The sequence below is a fragment of the Ischnura elegans genome, chromosome 5, assembly GCF_921293095.1.
Source record: "Ischnura elegans chromosome 5, ioIscEleg1.1, whole genome shotgun sequence".
Classification (NCBI taxonomy): domain Eukaryota; kingdom Metazoa; phylum Arthropoda; class Insecta; order Odonata; family Coenagrionidae; genus Ischnura; species Ischnura elegans.
The window spans coordinates 4,982,572-5,003,629 of record NC_060250.1 but is presented as its reverse complement, the minus strand read 5'-3'; the positions used below and the strand labels follow the sequence as shown (position 1 = coordinate 5,003,629).

At 39.5% G+C, this 21,058-nt stretch overlaps 1 protein-coding gene across 4 annotated transcripts in view; it reads right to left on the bottom strand.

Moving 5' to 3' along the window:
* Positions 1-5,330: 5,330 nt before the first annotated feature.
* LOC124158452 (serine/threonine-protein phosphatase 6 regulatory subunit 3) overlaps positions 5,331-21,058 on the bottom strand; it is a 153,590-nt gene continuing 137,862 nt past the window's right edge. For 3 of the 4 annotated variants that reach the window (XM_046533540.1, XM_046533539.1, XM_046533541.1), the window contains exons 19-20: positions 15,249-15,449; positions 5,331-7,094 (exon numbers count right to left, since the gene is read on the bottom strand). In XM_046533540.1, coding sequence (XP_046389496.1) covers positions 7,052-7,094; positions 15,249-15,449 — 244 coding nt within the window. In that variant the 3' untranslated portion in view covers positions 5,331-7,051. The remainder of the gene's footprint in view (positions 7,095-15,248; positions 15,450-21,058) is intronic. The other variant, XM_046533542.1, reaches the window with a different exon arrangement.

The following is a 21,058-nucleotide window of genomic DNA, read 5'->3' as shown; positions in this document are numbered from 1 at the left end:
GGCTCAGTACAGCAGTCATGCTAAGACGAAAACTCTGCCGTCTAGAAAGGGTTAAAACCATGTATTTGTCCATGTTAAATACTTAATGACCACTTTTAATATTGATGATTGGTTGAAATAAAAGTTTTGTTCTAAAAAAAGTTGAAACATAAAAACAAGAAAAAGGGGAATTAAAATGGTGGTGTTTCTTGGAAAACATTAACAACTGTTACAATGGTACGTATTCTACAGTAATAAGGCCAGTGCCCTGTGTTTACGTCTAAAACTCCTCACTACTGATTTTGCTTCTTGAAAATTTTTTAGAAAGGGATTCTTTACTAAGTTGAAGAGCATTTCTAGCCTATTATTCTGATAAGCAAAAAAATATTTGAGTTGTGATCTACTATTAACTCTCTCATATTTAATTACATATTTAACAACAAATTATAAGGAATTTGTTTGTTTATTCTAACACGCTTTCTTTCTTTTATTACCTTTGAATCTTAATGGGTGCCCATGCTAGTAGTATAAACAAGTACATCTGAATATAATTTATTTACATAGATTTAAGCAGTGATTACTATAGAAAAATATAATTGACTACTGTTGATTCAGCAAAATACAATTGATTACAAGAATTAATTACTTTCCTAAAATAAATGGATTATAATCACTGGTCAATCCGAGTGACCCCCCAGAATTGTTCAAAGGACATGGTTTTCCCAAAGTATTCCCCTCCAAATGAAGCCCCCAAAATGTAAATCATCCCCTTGATATATTTTCACAGGCCGAAACACAGCTTTCAAAGGGTGCCAAACTATATCGCAATGCCTACGCTAGCCACCTCTCAGCCATGAGTCACAAGCCCACCTTTATCGATTTATCAAATTTGTCCATAGGATGTTAACAGAAGTCATCCCAAGGCTGACTCAGGTGTACTGGGTTGCAGGCTGAAGACATGCAGTTACAAACACATCAAGCCACTGTTTCTACAAGGTGCATGTGTTGTTAGTAAGATAGCTAGGCAACCTACATCACCTTCCAAGCACAAGGCAATCATAAAAATCCATTAAGCGGAAACAAGTACATCAAGCCGAATACATACCACACTTCTTTGACTACATTTGGCCTGCAAACATCATATTTTTTGCCACTTAATTTTTAGAAAAAAAAATCTTTGTAGCAAAGCAAGCCTTTAAGCAAAAGATGCTCAACATTATGTACAACTGATTACATTTATTATCAACTAACAATGTCATTGCCTTCAAAGAAAGGCATTAGAATTCATGCCTTTCATAGGTATATTTCTTAAATCACAGGAGAAGAAGTGCCCGTTAGCCCAATTCTAGGGTAGAATTGATGGTTTGAATCAACAAAAATACTTAAAATTCTAATTTTTAAGGTTTGACTATGATGTAAGAAGAAAAAAGCACCCGCTTTTCAATTTTCTCTATGCAACAACTGTTGAAGGGCATTCATTGCACATCAATTCAATCGCATAATATTATAGCTTTTATCAAATACATACTTGTATAAGTTATAGTGTCCCACCGTAGCCTTTTCCAAGCGACAAAAGATCCCAGCTAAGCACTCGGTATTGTCTTCTCACTGTGCACATACACATATCTATTAGAAACACACATACTCAATTATGCATTTCTTACCGATTGGATATTATCATCAGTTTTTCACTGAGATCATGAAAACTCTAAGATAGCCAGGCATAAAAAAATAAGGCACAAGAAAAAGCTAACGTCTCCAATTATATTGAGGATCATCCACTTAAACAGTAGCTGATAGATTACATACAAAAACATTAAACATAAGTTAGCGATTACATTTTTCCCCACTTCAATTCAGAAGGAAGTTGCCATAAGTCATAGAATGACAGTGTGAGGCTAATAAAAACTAAAATTGTGTAAATATTTATGTCATCTGCTGCAGAGGCACAGGGTTGAAAGCCAAGATGATGGATCAAGGAATTAAGATCAGTTTTAAAAAGGAATTAACAATTTGAAAATAAGTTTTAGAACCAATTTTATAATGGAGGTGGTTTCATACGTTTCAAAAGGGAATTAATTTACGTAAAAGGATATCCAAAATTATTCCTAGCAGTATTCATTCAGCAGTATCTGTCAGCACATAATGTTGAACTAGCATCTCTCATGCATTTTCTATTCCCAAATATTTTGTCAAAATATGAACAGCCAACTGCCGATTATTGAGGCCAATGAGAAACGGTGCAAATAATCCAAACTTTCACTTCAATTTCTTGTAATTTTCTTAATTAACGTAAATCCCCGGCCTCGGTGGAGGCGGGGTGAAGTCAACACCAACCAAACAAGATGTCGCGGGTTCGAGTCCCGCCTGGGTAGGTTGCCCATATCAAACGTGTATGGTTGTTCGTACTCGTGTATTGGTGAAAAGCCCCGATGAAAAGGCCAACATGAGCTGTGTTTGGTGGTATGAAAACAAATAAAATCATACAAATTATTACATATTACATATTCACACACACTGCCAGTTATTTTAGATTGCCTTAGACCGGAATCATTTAGAGCTTTCTTTTCCTGCCCGTGATCTTTATAGCAGCAATATTGTGATTGTACACGCATTATTAGGTACTGCTCCATATACATAATACCTGATTTCCGAAAACCACACACCTGTGGCTGTGAGGTCATGGATTCAGAAAACTGGTTGGCACAAATGCTTCGGTACCGCTGCGCAATGTCGGACACTGCACTGTCAGTAACCAAACCACATAGCTGAGTCTCACACAAGTTGACTTGGATGAAACTGCGGCGGGATACAACATGGAACTCCTGTCAGGGCAACGGGCACGCAATCATGCCATCGTGCAGCAGCGCTTACAGGAAACCAGGACGTATGGCAAATTGTCTGTGCAGGCAAGTGCCTGACTGTGACTCATGCTCTCTATCATTCCAGCAGTGGAGCCTTGCATAACAATGTGAATGGGCTTTTGTGTCCGAATTCATTTTTCTGTAAAGATAGCGATAAAAATCGAAGGAGTGTGAACTCGTGCACAGATAATCAGCAGTTGGATAATTGTGAGTCTGATATGAAGTACTTAGATTTGGAGAAGGGGACCAAGGCCTGCCACGCACACTATATCAATCATTGAAAATAACTAACGTACAGTGGAACCTCGCTAAAGCGAGTACGGGCTATAGCGACACTCCCGCTATAACGATAGATAGCCGATGCACCGTCAATTGACCCTACAATAAGCGTGTTAAAAAATTTGTTTTTACGAGACCCTTTTGGTGTTGGCTCTCGCCATAGCGAGGGTTTCACCGCCGGAAGACTTTCATCAAGACTCCTTAACCTCTGTAATTGCTAGCGATCTGTTAGAAATGAAGTTAATGGAGTGCTCAGTCTCAAATTTATGTGGTAAACCGTCGTTCGATAAATAAGTAGTTAATTTTGGTGAAAATATTGTGGCATTAGCATTTGCGAATGCTTAATCTTCTTTTGTTCCTCGGGCGGCAGAAAGCAGTCGGCAGCATACCCGCACGTCCGTGAGTTGCGTGAATAGAAAGCATTTGATGGCAGTCACCATGGCCAAAAAAACACCAAACACGTCTAAGCGAGAAAATAAAAATAAAGGAGTAATATGAGTGTCGAAATTAAATTTATCTTCCTATTCGCTCTGCAAAATTAAAAAAAAAAAGCGCCCAAGGAATGCAGACGATGAAGAGTTATAAGGAGCTTTGTTCGGGTGGTTTTGCCCATTAAAATCTGCGGGAACTTCTGAGAAAGGGGCTAGGCCCAAGCCTGAAGCGGAGTATTTTAGGGATAGATTGCGAATCGAGAATTTTAAGAGTGCGGAAGGTTGATTATACTAATGCGAAGCACCAAAGCGTTATCTCCCCTCACAACTCCCCTGGTGATGCCTGCGGTGTAAACCTGAAGTCGTGGAAGAGAGGACTCCGATCATAAGTATCTTTAGAAGTATTCCCCGCGTCATATAACATAGACGAAACGGAACTTTTTTTTTATATACAACTCCCCGACAAAACCCTTGCAGTATGAGGTATTACTTGCAATGATGCCTCTAAAGGTAGGTAGTGCGCCTTAGCGATGATGTAGGATGTACGAAGCAATGATACTCAGCGTGAATTGTCCGGATGGACGTATTTATTCTCCGTTGCGGATTTACAAGGGTGAACTATTCGGGTCATTGGTCGGAATCGTACTGGCTCTCTCTTTTGTTACGTAGGTAGCCGAACATCCCCTGGTGGCCGCTGGAAGAACTCACAGAACAACTAACTCTCGTTTGCAGTGCCGTGGTAAACTCGGTGTATCATTTCAAATACGTCGCGAGCGTAAAACTCAAAAAGAAACTTTTTTTCAACAACGGTAATTTTAATCACGTCATTTTTCAAGCTTAGCAAACTTTTTACCGTAGATGATGAAGATATTACATTATCTGATAGAAAAAGTCTTCCAAGGCGGGAACGTTATACAACCTTCCACCGGTAGAAACAAATGTAATGCGTTATTTCACTTCACTGCCGGTTAACGTACAGAAACAATAAACATACACCAATGGAAACCTTTGAGGCATTAAATAACCGCGATACTGTTTTGTCAGTTAATTTTTGAATTTTCAGTGGAAAATACCAAAATAATAGAATGATCACGTAAATGAACTAATTAAGTGCATAGAAAAATGACTTTGTCGGTTGTGCATTAGCATAATGATTGACGAAACAATGCTTTCCATGATTTTTATTCAGTGCGGCGCTTATAAATGGTTTGAATAGTTAGTCGTTGTTCGAGTAAGGAAATTTAGTGATGCAAAAAACATCGCCTTTCGTCTGGATTTATGCTTACGTTTATCGGATAGATGTTTATCTGTCGCCGCACCACTCCTGTTCCTGTATATCTGTCCGCAACAGGTATATTGGCTATTATTTGCTCCACCTCCGGTAAAGCGACAATTCGCTATAGCGAGTGTTTATTAGTGCACCGTGGGGTGTCGTTATATCGAGGTTGCACTGTACATATTTTCTCAACTGCTGTATTTCATCGCATTCCTTTGAAATTTATTTTTTTGCTGTGATGGAAGCAAGTAAATTAACAAATGGTAATATCACAAATGGAAACATTTTCTTCTGACAATATTGTAAGAAGTAAATGCCATCAAGGTATACCCAGATTATTTCTGTCACAAATATTTATAACTGAAATATCTTTCAGACAGTTTATCCTATTTCCCTCATCAGACCAAACACTAAACTGTGATGCAGAGCAAAAACTGGACGATATTAATAAATTAAGGATACCACAACAAATAAAAATGTACGAAACAAAAATTTCACACAAAGAATATGAAAAGAATGTATTTGAGCAAGCACTCGAGCATGTGAGTTTCGATCCAATGGGAGAGTGCCGTCCAAATTGAATGAACACTTTCAGATTAATAAGTATAACGAGAAAGCAGTACTTCAAGAGTGTGACAAGAAGAATTACTGGACAAAAGGAAAAACTCACAGTTCCATTTCAACAGACAGTCGGCAAACATAATTGGTCATGTATAGTAAATCACAAAAATCATTACCAGCAGTATGAAAGAATCACATTCGTACAATTAGAAATAAAGAATATTTTTCCTATTTACGATTCTTAATTATTCCAAGTAATCACAGGAAAATAATTTACAAACAATATATTTAAATTTTTGAATTTATACACGATATACTTTGGCTTTTCCAATTAAAAGAAAGGTCAAACACAAAAAGGGAAAATTTTGAACAAAGGACTTGAGAATATCTGCCAAGGACTGGCTCGAGACAAAGATGAGGAACAAAAATTGATCATCAACCACTTCATATTGAACAATACGACGTGCAATGATTCAAATTGGAGATTTTTTCAGAGGAATAAGATATTAAGAAACTTAGCCAACAAAGCATTTCATGATTACAAAATGGATTTTAGCACAAAAATTCTGATCTCATACATTTCTAAATGAGGTACTCATGTGATGATAGCCTGCAAGTAACTTTGCCAACAATTACATTGCTGTGGTAAGTAACATGCATTGGATATCTCCACTAAATATACTTATTGCCACGATTTGCAATTAATGTTATACTCCTTCAAAGGCAGGCACATCATAGATGATTCATTGAATTAGAAATTTGAATTACCCGTGCATCAAAATCTCTCAACAACCAAGTTGCATGTAAGAAGTGTGAAAAATCCAATGTAATTAATTCCCTAAGGCCATGGATTAACATCATGTTAATAAGACAAGTGTTAACATAATATTTAACAGAGAGAACAAAGTAGGGACACAGACACTTAAATGAGCAATTGTAATAAAAAATATGAAATTCTGCAATGCCATAATAATTTCACAACTTTCATGAACAACCAAGTCGACTGGCATTACATCATATTAGTTCCAAACAGTTTAGTCACAGAGCAATCTACACCTCATGAATAGTTCCAGCTGTTCACGAGGTATATTTCAATAAAAAATAACAATTTTTGTTTTTTTTTGCGGAAAAGAATGCAACCGCACAATGGCAGCCAGACATGTCTCAAGCAACTGCTTACTCAAGAGGAATTCTTGGAGAAAATATGGAATATATTCAGCATAATTGATTACTTTCGGGAACAAGTCTAACCTTTATTTTATGTACAATTTTTCACTTTTGTGGTTCCCCTAACTTCCTTCATGTACACGCCACAACAAGGAGGGGTCACTCAAATTACATTAAGCATGGTGGTGGGGGGGGGGAATATATCTAAAAGCAAATGCATCTCCTACAAACAGTTCTAAAATTGGCAACCTGATTATTTATATATAATTATGTATATTGTTCATTTTAAAGGGCTAACCACAAACCAGCAAGTTAAATACACCACACCTTGGATCACTAGTTTTGGAACGCACAAACAAAAGGCATTTTTCTCCTGATTTCATTCAAAACGTTCATCAGAATCATTCATTTGATATGGTTCATTTCCAGATACTCGTAGAGTGATGTCCTTCCAAAGAAGAGTTAGCCCGTGGCACTGATGACCCTGAAGTGCTTCATACAGGTCCATTAGCTGGGCTCTCCGTCAATGGTTCACATCTGCAATCAGTCATGAGAGAGAGATTATTGACATTATGTGCTTAAAAGTAGAAAACATCCTCATTAGAATGAGCAAACACTTTTCTTGGAAAGGATTTCAAAGGCAATCTGCTCTTCTGGATATTCCATCCATGAGCATGCCAAGTGGCTTCCCAATGACATTGGAGTCGCCCCTGTCGTTTGGCTGGAAAATCGGCTTCTTTCTGATGGCCCATCACTCTCAGGAATGAATGAGATGAGGGGTATTCAAACACAGCCTTTTTCAGCAACCAAGACATATCGTTTGCCCACCTGCCCCAAGCCCATTTTGTGCGGTCACCACAATGATGGTAATATGATGAATAGCCTTTAAATTTGTCGTTCCATTAAACTCTACCTTTTCTCCACTATCTCCTCCTTCTTACCCTCCTCTCCTCCTGTGCTTACAACTAACTCTTTCACTAATTGTGCTTAGTTTAGCGGTACTTAATCACAGATTTTAATTTTATTTATAGTTATTATTCAAAACCTTAACCTTTATCGCCCTTGCGCTCCCTTAAGGGACCACTGAGACACACTTCGTTTAAAATCGGCTTATAATGAGTTTCATCGCTCGAGAGTTACCTGGAGAGCTGCTTATATTTTCTACCGAGGCCATTTAAATTCCTAGCCATGCAACTGGGATTTAAAGCCCTCCTTTATTGGCTAACAAAGATCAATCAGACAAGAAAAGACACACAGGGATTTTGGATACAAAGACTCACTCTGGCATTTTTTTGCAACCATTCAATACAGCTAACACCAAACTATTTAAGCTTGAGCAATGACTGAACTACTTATCAGATTAATTCATATTACAAACTGTAAGAGCAGTTTCAGCCAGCATTGAATTCATCAACCATGCAAATGAGCAAAAATACACTTTTACATGGAATTATGTTTCCTCTTCGCATTCTCACCATGCATGATTTTATGAGCACAACCTAAGAAATAGCATCACATTTTGCTTCTAGAGATAAAGGCATATAATTCATACGGCTGTTTTGTCTTAGCTGCATCCCTTGTTTTCCTTCCAATGAATCAACACCACTTAATTAGATCACCTTTAGACACCTTTTGGGCTAATAGGTGATTCATGCAGCAGTTGACCTCCAGAAACTGGGCCTCCTCCCCACCTCCTCTCCTCCCTCATTCTCCACCTACTCTCTCACTCTACTCCCAGTGGAACTCTCTACTTCACCACCTCCGATGCCGAATCATTGCCGGCCTCGGTGGCGGTGGGGTAACGTTCTCGCCTGCCAAACAAGAGGTCGCCGGTTCGAGTCCCGCCTGGGTAGGTTTCCCCGGTCCAGGGCATGGTCGTTTGTGTACGTTTACTTGTTAAATTTGTTGAACACCCCGGTGTAAAATGGCCAATAAGAGCTGTATCCGGTGGTTAGAGAATAAAATAAAAATAAAATAAATAAAATTAGAGTCAGAGAAAAAGCACCTGACCACAGCACTAATTAAGAATGGCTGCGACCAGAGATTGGCCCTCAAAAGGGCCGCTAAGATCAAGGAGATGCACTCACCACCAGGAGAACGCCAGGCCACAGAGGAGGGGGAATGACTACGCCTGCAGAATGACTTACAATTGCATACATCGCAGGAGTAACAGCATGTATTGCTAGGATACTAAGGAAGCATGACGTGGCCACAAGGTTCAATTGCGTGACCAAGATAAAAACATTGTACCTGGACCAAAAGATCGTACCCCGCAGGAACTATGCGAAGGTGTGTACAAGTGAGAGGAACATACAAATTCCTGCGGAAGATCAAATGTTGGTGAAACATGCCGAGGAATATTAAAAGAATAAAATATTTTCCCTATAACATAGATTCTTTGCATAATTTTAAATACGATGGAGAAAGAAACACAAAAACTGTGAGGTTAAGGTACACGCTTTGAGGTATGATTTTTGGGAATTCACGGAAGGAACCAATACTTAACCTAAATAAGTTGAGAAATGATAAAACGCATGTTGTAGGAAAAAAATGTACGTGGATAATCTCTCATTATTTCCCCGATAATGGAAGATGCTTCTCCAGCTTTTATCCAGTAGGAACCTTACTCCTGTCAGCATCAAAGAAGAGAGACTTATTACTATATAAGCATAGCACCTCACGCCTGGCATCAATGGCCTTGATGACGAACAAAATGTCTTCCATTTTAACGTCCACAAAAATGATGGAACACAGATGCTGGATGGAGTGCTGGAAAAGGATTTACTTCAAATATTTGCTGGTAGAAAATCATATCTTATGAAATTTATGATCGTAACTGCATCAGGATGGAAATAACTAATTAAAACCATCGTACATTTACCTGAAAACATGGAAGGAAATAAAAATATTAACCTACAAAGATTATTTTGGAAACAGGCTGAGACCCTTGTTTTTCTTTTTTCATGTCACTGAGCAATAGGGGACTTAAAAAATGGCAGTTAGGCGGGCTGCCATTAAATTCCGTAGGCTTTGGAAACAAATATCTATCTTATGCATAGATAATACTTGCAATATTCACTACTGACCGCAAAATTCTTAGTTTAAATTCTTATACAAAAATTTTCAAGATGTTATTCGATGAAGATATTTAAATTGGACGGGAATTTCTTTAGCACTAAGATCGTTCATATTTAACAATCCAGAATAGGAAGTTTAGGGTCGTGTGATTTTTTTGTGATCTTATACATCATAAAATCAATAAGAAAGATTACCTATTTTCTAAAATTATACCTCAAATAGCCACCGAAAACATTAAACAGGGCCACAAAAGACAGGAAAAGGGAGGTGGGAACGAAAGTAAACATTTTTCCACGACTTATTAAAAGGTTTGAAATTACGAAACTTCATACAGGCGGTCCTCGAATTTCGTACACTCGACTTTCGTACAATTCGCACTTTCGTACGTTCAAAATTGACACCTTTTACTTGACTTTCGTACGCTAAATTCGGACTTTCGGACGTTGGTCTGTAATTTTTTTAAATTCCCGCGGTGTTTATTGCGCATCCCAACATTCAATTGTTTCAAATGGCAGAATATGCGAACAACACGAACGTATATAATGAAGGGAATTGTTGGTAGTTGACTCTAATCTACGTGATTTATTTGGGAGAGAGACTGCCTGCTATAGGCTCCTTTATCAAGAGAAGAAGAAAGCCTTCATTGGAGATATTTTTCAAAAGAAGTTGACTAGAAATCATCAAATAGCTTTCAATAAAACTAGTAAGATCTTCTTTCTAATTGTGTTTATTTCGTTTGAGTGCTGTTTAATTCATGTACACCTTCAGCAACGACGATATTGCACGAAATATCAGCCGAATTCCATTTGTCTTTTGTCTTTTTTGAATAACATGCGAAATATACGCGATCACGAATTTCACCTGCCGAATGTCGAATTTTGGTGAGAAAATTAAAAGGTATCCATTGTGCGGGTTCAACTACTACATTTTGTTATGCTTCTTGATATGTCTTTTTATTTATAGTGGATGTAATAAGTGGAATGTCAACTTAAACGCCAAGAGGAAGTTTCACTCGATAGCCAATGGAGTTCTTGTTTTTTAAACTTTTATTTGCATTTTCAGCGTATTTTCGAATGAAATTAGATGATTTGAGGAGTTTTATTGACGTATCATTAAAATTAAGTCAATTGAAATAAAATCCGCGAAAAAAAGGTTTTAGTGCGTATATTCCGCCCTTTTGGAACGTAACCCCTAATTAGTACGGAAGTCAATGGTTCGACTTTCGGACAAGTTTTCGGGAACGCATTGTGTACGAAAGTCGGGGACCGCCTGTATTACGAAGTGCCTATTTTATGGTCCCGCTGACTTCGTATAATTGAGAGTTTACTGTAGTTTGATCAAGACATCGTCAGCTATTGCGACGCAGGAAAATCACAATAATTACCAGGATGGTAAAATAACGATCGACCGTAGGTTAGCAAAGGCACCGCCGAGTAATCAACTGAAAAACAATTTGTAAAAGCAGAATTGTTGATAGCAGAAATCCTCTGCTTAGCGACCGATCATAGTGAATCTTTATTATCCTTCCTTCATACTCTCCAAAATTCTGTGTGGTGCAAAGTTTCACATCATATCAGCAACACTATGACACACTTCTGCACTATCCCTTAAAATAATTAATAATTGTTTTAACAAATGGTGTAACTTAGATGCGGGTTACCTTCAAGGGCTATGCGAGCACAATTAAAAATTGCTATTTCCTTCATGAGATCCTTTGAATCTCTTGGCAATGATTAAAACTGCCTACATACTGAAGTATATAGTCATATATCCTATGCCAAAAATAATTTTCCACTCCGGCCATTGGCAGCCAATCGCTGCCCCCAAAATGCACCTCACACCTTCGCCTAGTCACACAACGTTGTCTCATGCGTATGAAGGAAAGAAACAAGCCTGACACACCCAAACAAGCCCTTTCTTCAATTCACCAAGAAAAGGGATAGTTCCTTTGTGTCCTTCAAGGTCGTCGTGCCTTCCAGCTCCTTTCTTCACAGAAGCATTTTGTTTACATGTAATGTGGGCGCTTCCCTTTCTTACCTACCAACCTTACCCCCTACCCCAAACTAGGCCTTTCTGCCTGTCATCGGACAATTCTCTGCACCCACGCTGTATAGAGGGGTGAACTCAATGCACCCAATCCTTTGAGCACGATCGAAGGCAGAGGGCTGGTGGGGTCTCAGCATTCAGCAGAGGAGAGTGATTGAAAAACTTCTACCACCCCCTCGACTGCATGCGCCCAATCACACGGTAAAGGAGAGTTGGGATGAGCGTGGAGGGGCGGAGTGTACTCAGTCTCAGGGGCGTGGTAGTGTTAGGTGGTTTGCGCGAGTGCATCATATCAGGGAAACGTAAATATTTGGACATTAAAATTATAGCCAAAGTAGCTAGACTTTGAAGACTGATATCTGGAGGCAATTTGGTATCTCATCATTACGTAGTTCACAATATTAAAGAAAGATACAATTCGTGCAGTACCTAGTGAATGAACTAGGAACACCTAGCAGCCAAAAATATTTGTGGCAAGGGGAACATATACAAATGGAATCTGCACTATTCAAGTGGTTTTGTCAACAAAGGTCTGCAAGACTGCCCATAAACGGAGCGATGTTAAAGACGAAAGCTGACTACATTTCCAATGGGGAGAAATATCTTCAACTACTGTATTTAATTCGCCGTACTATTTTACCGTAGCCGTATTTCAGTGAACCTTTTGGCCAATTTTCCCAACTGACTGATGTACTGGTTAAACATTTGAAAACTCAACAAAACTGATATTGTTGGCATGATGTATTCAAAAATTTATCCACAAACTTCCACCGCATACCAAACATATCGATTCCGACAAGTTACACAGTTTTTACGGCTTTCTTTGGCGATCAAAAACAGTAAGAACGGGAATAAAATCATTGGGGAATAAATACTTTATAAAGAGAAAATCCCGTTTCTTTCTTTATATATCTTGATACTCAACTAAATTGAGCCTGTTAACGGCTCTTTACCTGAATAACTTCTTTAAATACCACAAAAACAAAAGAAAACTGTAAATATGAACGGTTATAGACTTTGGTGGGTTTATTCAACACCTGCGGATACAACGAGCGCTCAGTTTTGCGAGTAATTTCTGAGGGATTATGAGCACTCGTTAAACCTGGCTTCTACTGTACACAGCTTTATCACTTGGAGATATTTTACGACACTCAGCAACCAGATAGATGAATGACCCCAGAAATTTTTCCAATGGTTCTTGGTTTCGAGAAGCAGGAGGAGGATTTTATTTCCTCTGCAACATAGGTGAATCTCCTCACCGCGTCACACAATGGATTTCATCAGGAGGTTAGAAACACTTGCTTTCAACTAAGGATTAGTCGGTTCTTAAATTTTTTCTGTTCTCGGTACCGCTCTGGTTCTCCCCCATCGGTACTAGATCCTCTGTTTCAAGGATGAACTCTTATTATCTGAATTAATGGCAAATTTAAATGAACAACCACAAGAAGTGAATAAAATTAATTTCACTAAAGATGTAAACTAGGAGGAAAGCTCTGCAAAAAAAAGCTTAAGATCGTCTCCATTTATTGCCACGTAAAAGTTTAAATACCACATACGCCGTTAAAGAATAAATGATCGACCGATTACGTCAGCCAGCCACTGCTTCTTTCTCCAGCTTTTCATTTTAAAAATTCAACATTTTTACCCTTTTCATTATTCTTTTGGTGGAAATTTGCGCCTGCAGTACTGAACAGGCTTTCACTGAAAACAGTAGTGGTCCATGTTGATTTTGAAGGGCCACACAAAATATGCTTTGAGCGCAGTTTACATGTTGCATAGATTGTTAGCATAGCTTCAGGATCAATAGTGAAATTCCCGGAAATGAAACTTCTGGCGACATCATCCGTTAATTTGTTGTAACTTGGGAGTCAGATCAAAATATATTCTGCATTCTGTGATGTTGCTTCAATTGTTACTTTAATTGACTACTTATTCACATGCTTCACTGTCACAGTTCTTATAACCTCAACAATAAACTGATCAGCATGCTGGTACAGCGCCACCGTGGATAAACTGGGCGGCCGTGAGTTAACACAAAATTGTAATGCAGTGTTGCATTCTGCAGGAAAACACCACTTTTTGATGCCTTGCATAGGTTTATCAACTTACAAATAAGCTCTCAGAACACACCTTGCTCGTATCTCCAAGAATTACTGTATATGTGCATGATTCAATCTCAAGACCACTTTCAGACTAAACGATTTTCCGCCAGCCGCCGTTCACAGCACAGCTCATGGCATTGCATAGAGTTGTCTCGTCTGAAAGCTGCCTGAATTTCACATGAAATTTTGAGGCATCATAATTCAATATTAATATGAAGGGCAACACAACATATTAATTGTAATTTAATAATTAAAATATTCAAACAGTTAAGGTAGGCTCAAATGGAGCACGTGGGAATTACCAGGCAATTGGTCAATTACAATTGTTTCTTCAGTAGGAGATACTTCAGTATGCATGTAACATCAAATAACAAGTTTCGTTCCTGTGGAGTCAGGATGACCCACTCATTAATGCACAGAACATGTACAGAAAATCCTCTTCATAAGAACATTCGATTTACAAACTTTCAGAGATAAATAAATTCGTAAAATTCAAGTGTGCCCAAAATTTCAAATTTGGCACCTTAGAGTTTGGCATTGAAACGCAGTGTGGCCTAGAGGAACTTGCACTTCGGGCATAATCTGAACATAATATCATAGAATCCGGTGTGTGAAGTTAGGAACTGTTCAGCGTTTCGCCCATTCTTCCTTCCCGGGGACAGCGATTTAATTTTTACTCCAGCTGCATCGTATGCACGGTTAAATCAGTTTGTCACAATTTGAGTTAACGCATGATTGTAATGCAGTGTTGCATTCTGCAGGATGGCCGCACTTTTTGATGACTTGCATAGGTTTAGCAACTTACAAACAAGGTCTCGGAGTGCATCTTGTTCGTATATCGAGGACTAACTACATTCGGGAAGATATCAACCCTCAATTGCATCATGCCAAATTCTTCTATTGATACAATTAAACGAATGCGCTTATTTTTATATATTTGCATGTAATTTAATGGCATATATTATGCACATGACTCTGAAGCTGTTCCGCACTGTGTGAGTATAAGAACAGGAGATTGAAGAGACAAGGAACGTAGACAAAATGATTTTTTTCTTTTGATCATTCTTAAAATAAATATTAATAAGAACTTCGTTATTACTAACCTCCGGTTTTTCAGTCCTGTGAGATTCGTAATAACGAGTGTCTCCTGTAAAGCCAATTCCCCGAAAATATAAATTTTTTCATAATTTTACTGATCATTAAAAGAATGGAGAGGAAATAACTATCAGTAACAGCAAAAAATCATTCAGTAAAATCAAGAATCAAGAGCAGTGAACTGTTCCAATTAAATCAATTTAAATTTAAAAACCATTGCATACAATTTTTGAATTATTGAGAAACATTGAAATTAACCTAATGAATAGAGAAGGATTTCCGAACTTTAAAAATGAGGCATCACAAATGCTTTGATGTGGAGGGATTGTTTGCACAACACCACAATCAACATCTAGGCATCCCTACTCACAGGGCAGGACTTTGGGCAACAATGGCTCCTACATCCTTGGTCTTCTTCTCTGCTGGCTGCAAAGATTCACTCGCTGCCATCTGGCCAGGTAGACAGGGGACAGGGGAAGATTCAAGCATTGTATCTTTTGAGTTGTGGGCCAAGTTGACTTCTGATGCATCAACAGCTGCTCCTGTGTTGAACACAGGAAAGAATAGGAACCTACAACAGAGAGAGAGAGATAGAAGCCACTCAGCATAAGAGAGGGGAATCTATCATTCATTCCCTCACGTACGTTAGAAAAAGTCATGGATTACAAATGAATTCCTAGACCTCATTGAAGAATGGAGAAAGTACAAGAATACAAATACTGAGGAATGACAGGCTTGCTGCAAGAGAATAAAGAGGGAATAAATAATATTTGCCGCAAAGCGAGGAAAGCCTGAGAAGAGCGGATGAGGAACATATGTGAGGAAGTGCAAAATAACCTCGTACATGGGAAAGTGGCAGCGGCCTATAGAATAGTGAGGAACCATTTCAAGGAATGAAGCATAAGAGATATTACTATTTTCGCGAACAGCGAATTATAACGCGAAATTTCCAAGGCTGCGCGAAATTCACTTGGTTCCGCAAAATTTTGCGTTTAAGCACTTTTTCTGCGAATTTGGCGCGATATTTTCTACCACTGCCAAAAAAAATACCCCGTCACTTCAAGGTCTATTTAAAAACTGGTATCAAGAACCGATCGCATAAAGTTGGTGCTTTGCAACCGGCTCGGAACTGTGGCGAGGATTTGAATTTGGCGCCCAAAGCCGAAATGGTCTGCAGCGTATTCATGGCCAAGAAGTGAAAAAAAGTTAAAAAAAAAAAAAACGCATATATTACTTTCCGATAGCATGGCGTCCAAGTTTTTTTTCTTTTGAGAGTTTCTTGCTAGCTCGCACATTTAAGGGTTCGTCAGTTTGTCGCTCTCGCCAACATTCTAACAGTCTGTAGCCGTGGCCATGGAAGGAGGAGGAGGATATTATCTCCTCCTCCGTCCATTATATCCAGTGTTGCTATACCAGCATGCCGGCGATGCGCCGTCTACGGGGGGTGCGGACCGTTGAACGCAATATAGACTAAGCTACATTGAGGCCGCTTTCAGACAAAACGACCTTTCGCCGGGCGCCGTTCACGTGAAATTCAGGCGGCTTTCTGACGAGACGATTCTCTGCAATGCCGTGTGTCGTGGACGGTGCCCGCGGAAAATCGTTTCGTCTGAGAGTGGTCTTAAGATTGATTCATTTATACATACAGTAATTCTTCGACAAACGAGCAAAATGCGTTTCGAGAGCCTATTCGTAGTTTGATAAACCTATGCATGGCGAGGAAAAGGGTGGTTATCCTGCAGAATGCAACACCGCATTACAATTTTGCGTTAATTCATGGCCGCTCAGTTTATCCAGTGTCGCTATACCAGCATGTTGAGTAGTTTATTGTTGAGGTTATAAGAACTGTGACAGTGAAGCATGCAAATAAGTTGTCAATTAAAGCAACAATTTTAGCTAGCTACATCACAGAATGTATTTTGATCTGACTTACAAGTTACAACAAAAAATTTAGTGAAAGAACCAGTGGCTGCCAGATGTAATGAAACATATTGGTCAATCATGCATTCTTAACAACGTGTTATTTAACGTTTTTACTTGGCAAATAAAATTGTGGAGACGTTTTTTTACAGAGCTTTCCTGCTGATTAACATCTTTCGTGAAATTATTTTCATCCACTTCTTCTGGTTGTTCCAATAAATTTGCCATTAATTCAGATAATTAGAGTTCATCCTCGGAACTGAGTATCGAGAACCAGAGGGGGAGAACCAGACCGGTATCTATCAAGAACCGAAAAAATTTAAGAACCTACTTAACCTTAATCTATTGAATTCCTTTACCCTAGTCAGCAATGCACAGTTTGTAAAAGAAAATGAATCTTCTCTTAATAGTCTCAAAAAATCTGTGCAACTTTCCATGTGTGAGGTCCTGAAGCAAATAGGTGGAAAGACTAATACGAAGTTGTCATCTCTATTATATATCAGCCGCTGAGGTAACTGACTCACTGATGGATACAAATTCCCGACCAATTCTAGACGTGCTGGAGAGCTGAAATTTGGCACGCGTGCGGGGAACCCGCAATGATCCGGAGGAAAAATCCGAAAACCGGAAGTTTCCGCCAAGTGTCGTTGCTAGGACGACAAAATGGCCGAAATCGCGCTTTTTCCGGGGACCGTCTTTCGGTTTTTATTTTACTGCGCGCGAACCGTGCGTGCCACACGGATCGTTATTGCATTTTCGAAAGCTGATGAATGTGGGCACGTAATTTTTTAATGTTATAAGTTTCTTTTCAAGAAAATTGCAGCCAAAATGGCGTCCAAAAATTGGTTTTTCGAAAATAATTTCATCCCTTCTACTCCCCTCGACTTAATTTCAGGTGTATGATAACGAAAATGATTATTATATATGCTCATACTATCGTCTACGAAATGTAAGTAACAATTTTCTTTCGTCTTCCTTGGTTACTCAGAAAAAAATTAAAATATTCCGAAAATCACCGAAAAGTACGATTTCCAAAAGATTAACACAGGATTATTCAATCTTAACCAAACCGATTTCTTACAAACTTTGTAGTTACATACAGCTATGCATTATCTTTCAGAAAACATAAACATTTAATAAATGATTTAATCGACATAACAGCGAAAAAATAAAAATGGCGGGCACTTCTAATTTTTTTCGGGGAGAGATTTACTTTTTATTGTATTACTCTCAAAATATGGATGTCATAGCGGCAACTTCTCATAGATATGATAGTAAATGGATGTGACCATATAACATCATCATCTTTAAACCCCCTGAAACCCCCAAAAAATTAAACTTTGCATATAAGTAGCCTTTTCGGGTACTTTTCGCCACGATTCCGCCGCTTTTCCTTACCACTCATCGCTACGGAATTGATGTGGACGATTGATGACCCCTGGTAGTAAAAACCTAGAAACCCCCAGAAAACCCACATACACCCCCCAAAATATAAAATTTTGCATAGAAGTCTACTTTTTGGGTACTTTTCGTCACTATTCCACCGCTGGTTCTTACCCCAACGACTCATCCCTATGGAATTTATGTGAACGGATGGTGACTGCCAGGAGTACACACATATAAACCCCCAGTATCCCCCTGAAATCCCCCCCAAATGTAAAATGTGCCATCTCCTATTTGGGAACTTCTCACAAACATAACGCCGCACTACCCGTCCCCTCTGAGCTCTAGATCCAGAATATTTTATGAGGGCAGGCCACTGTAAACCATACGGGAAAATATACCAGAAAACCCCCGATCACCTCCTGGAACCTCGCCGGAAAAAAAATTTTAAAGTCGCTTTTCCGAGTAGTTTTCGTCACAATTTAGCCGGTGCCCCTACTTCTTATTAAAACCCCCGATAACCCGTGAAACCTCCCAAAAAAAATTTTCTAATAAATCGCCTCTCTGGGTAAAAGAATCGTCAGAATTCCGCCACTGTTCCGGAACCCTAGGACTTATTGGCACGGAATTTATGAGAACGATTTGTGACCAATGGTTTAACACAAATATAAAACCCGAAACCGGTATTCCGTTGGAACCCCCCGCAAAAAAATTAATTAAGACTTCTTTTATGGGTACTTGTCGCCACTATTACGCCGCATTGCACTACCCTTTACAATCATCGCTACATAATCACTGTGGACGATTGGTGACCGCATGTATAAAACATTAAATCCCCACAATCCCCCTGGGCACCCCCGTCATTGGAAAAGACCATTTATGAGGACTAAGTGGAGCAGCCGCAAGGGGGCTCCTCATTCCTAAGGCGGCGAAGCCGCCCCACAACGAGGAACTGGCGTAGGCGAGGGGGAGCTTCAGTAACCTTTGGGCGGCGAAGCCGGCGGTGTTCAAGCGGTGCAGCCGCTGTGGGCTCCCCCCACCTCTGGGCGGCAAAGCCGCCCCTTAAACGAATAACGGTTTCAGAAATGCCCTCGCCCTCTGGGTGGCTATACCGACCCCAGACGAGGAACGGTGAAGCCGTTCCGGTTATTAAGCGGGGTAGCCCGGGGGGGGCACACTCAACCCCTGGGGCCGCCTCTCAACGAGGAACGGCGAAGCTGTTCCGAGGAATGAGTGGGGCGCCTCCCTACCCCCTGGCCGGCAAAGCCGGCCCCCAGCTGAGGTGAGATAATTCGAACTAAAATTCTTCGAACGACCACAAATGTAGATGGCGAAGCCGGAACCGGGGTTTTTAAGGGGCGGAGCCCCTTAACGAGCGTGCGGAGCGCAGCGAGTTTCTCGAATACAGTGACCCAGGGAGGAACATTATTACAGTGAGTCCTCGTTCTACGTCACCCCGTCTAACGTCATTTCGCGATAACGTCACGAAAATTTTACGACCGTGATTCGTTTATCGTCCCTTCACTTCGCGATAACGTCACGTATTTTAAATTTCGCGCGAGAAAAAAGGCGAAGTGGCAGGCGTTACAGGTTGTTTGTTTCGTGGGCGGTAATACAGTCAGTCTATGCAAAGGGTAAAACGGTGTGTATATTGTTAATTGCGATTACGGTTTTGGAAAAATTTTAGCATCAGAGACATTTCCACGACAATTTCCAAGATAACACTGTTCACAATAATTTTGGTTCCTGTTACTGCGACGATGTTTCAGCGATGATGATGCCCAGGCGACGCCCGCCCGCCTCAATTCGCAATTAAAACCATCTCTTCGATTTCATAATCCCAGTTTGCCCGCCCTCGCTCATTTCCGCCATTTTGATTTCGCTCCTTACCGGTCCGAAAAGAAATTCTCGTAGCGAGGGTAGGGCCTATGGACCGGAGCACCGGATCCCCGGTCTGTAGCGTCTGGTAGCATTCATTGGACCGCACCATAGCGAAGCCGAAAAGCAAAAGCGGGAAGATACAAAAATGGAGAAGGATTTACGTCACTGCTGCTATTGTCGTCGATGAAGACAGGAACTCGTATTTATGCCATAGTTTGGCATTCCCATCGTAAAAAATGCCCCAGATATGATACGCAAAAATTTTTTCGCATAGGAATTGTGAGGACTAGGAACCGATATTCAATTTTTACATTATTTTTATGGGATATTATGCTTCGATTAACGTCATTTCGTTTATCGTCACATTTTTCAGGAACGGTAGGTGACGTTAAACGAGGACTCACTGTACAGCCATGGGAAGATTATTCAACACAAGGTGTATATTGGCGACTGATGTGAAGGACTTAAGCACAATTGTTGCTAATGTCCTCATATTATCATTAACAGAAACTCAAGAACTTCTTGGCTATTCTGCTTTGAAGGATTCTTTCAGATCAGTTCAGGAAGAAGGAAAAGAATTTTCAGTACTTCCACTTATCCTTACCCTTAGAAATGATTTTCCCCATCTTGTAGAAAATTGTGTGAAAACCCTGTGGATACCTGTTGCAAATGTAGATGCAGAGAAAGAGGTTTTTCCATGCATGAAAATATAAATAAAAGAACCACTAAACTTCCAAAAAATGTAGAATTAAAGTCAAGTTTGACCAATGGATCTCAATTCCAGTAAAAGAAGGGTTCAGCCAATTTTAAATTTGATAGTGTGATTAATTTCAGATGGCATATTCCAAAAAAAACTTTTATAGATAGAAGCAACCTATTAGTAGATAAATACATATTTGTGAGTGTTGATATTATACTTTTGTGTAAGACCTTAAAGACTTTTGTTATCAATGTGTTAAGTGAAAACTATAAGTTTTTTACATCATGCAGGCCAAT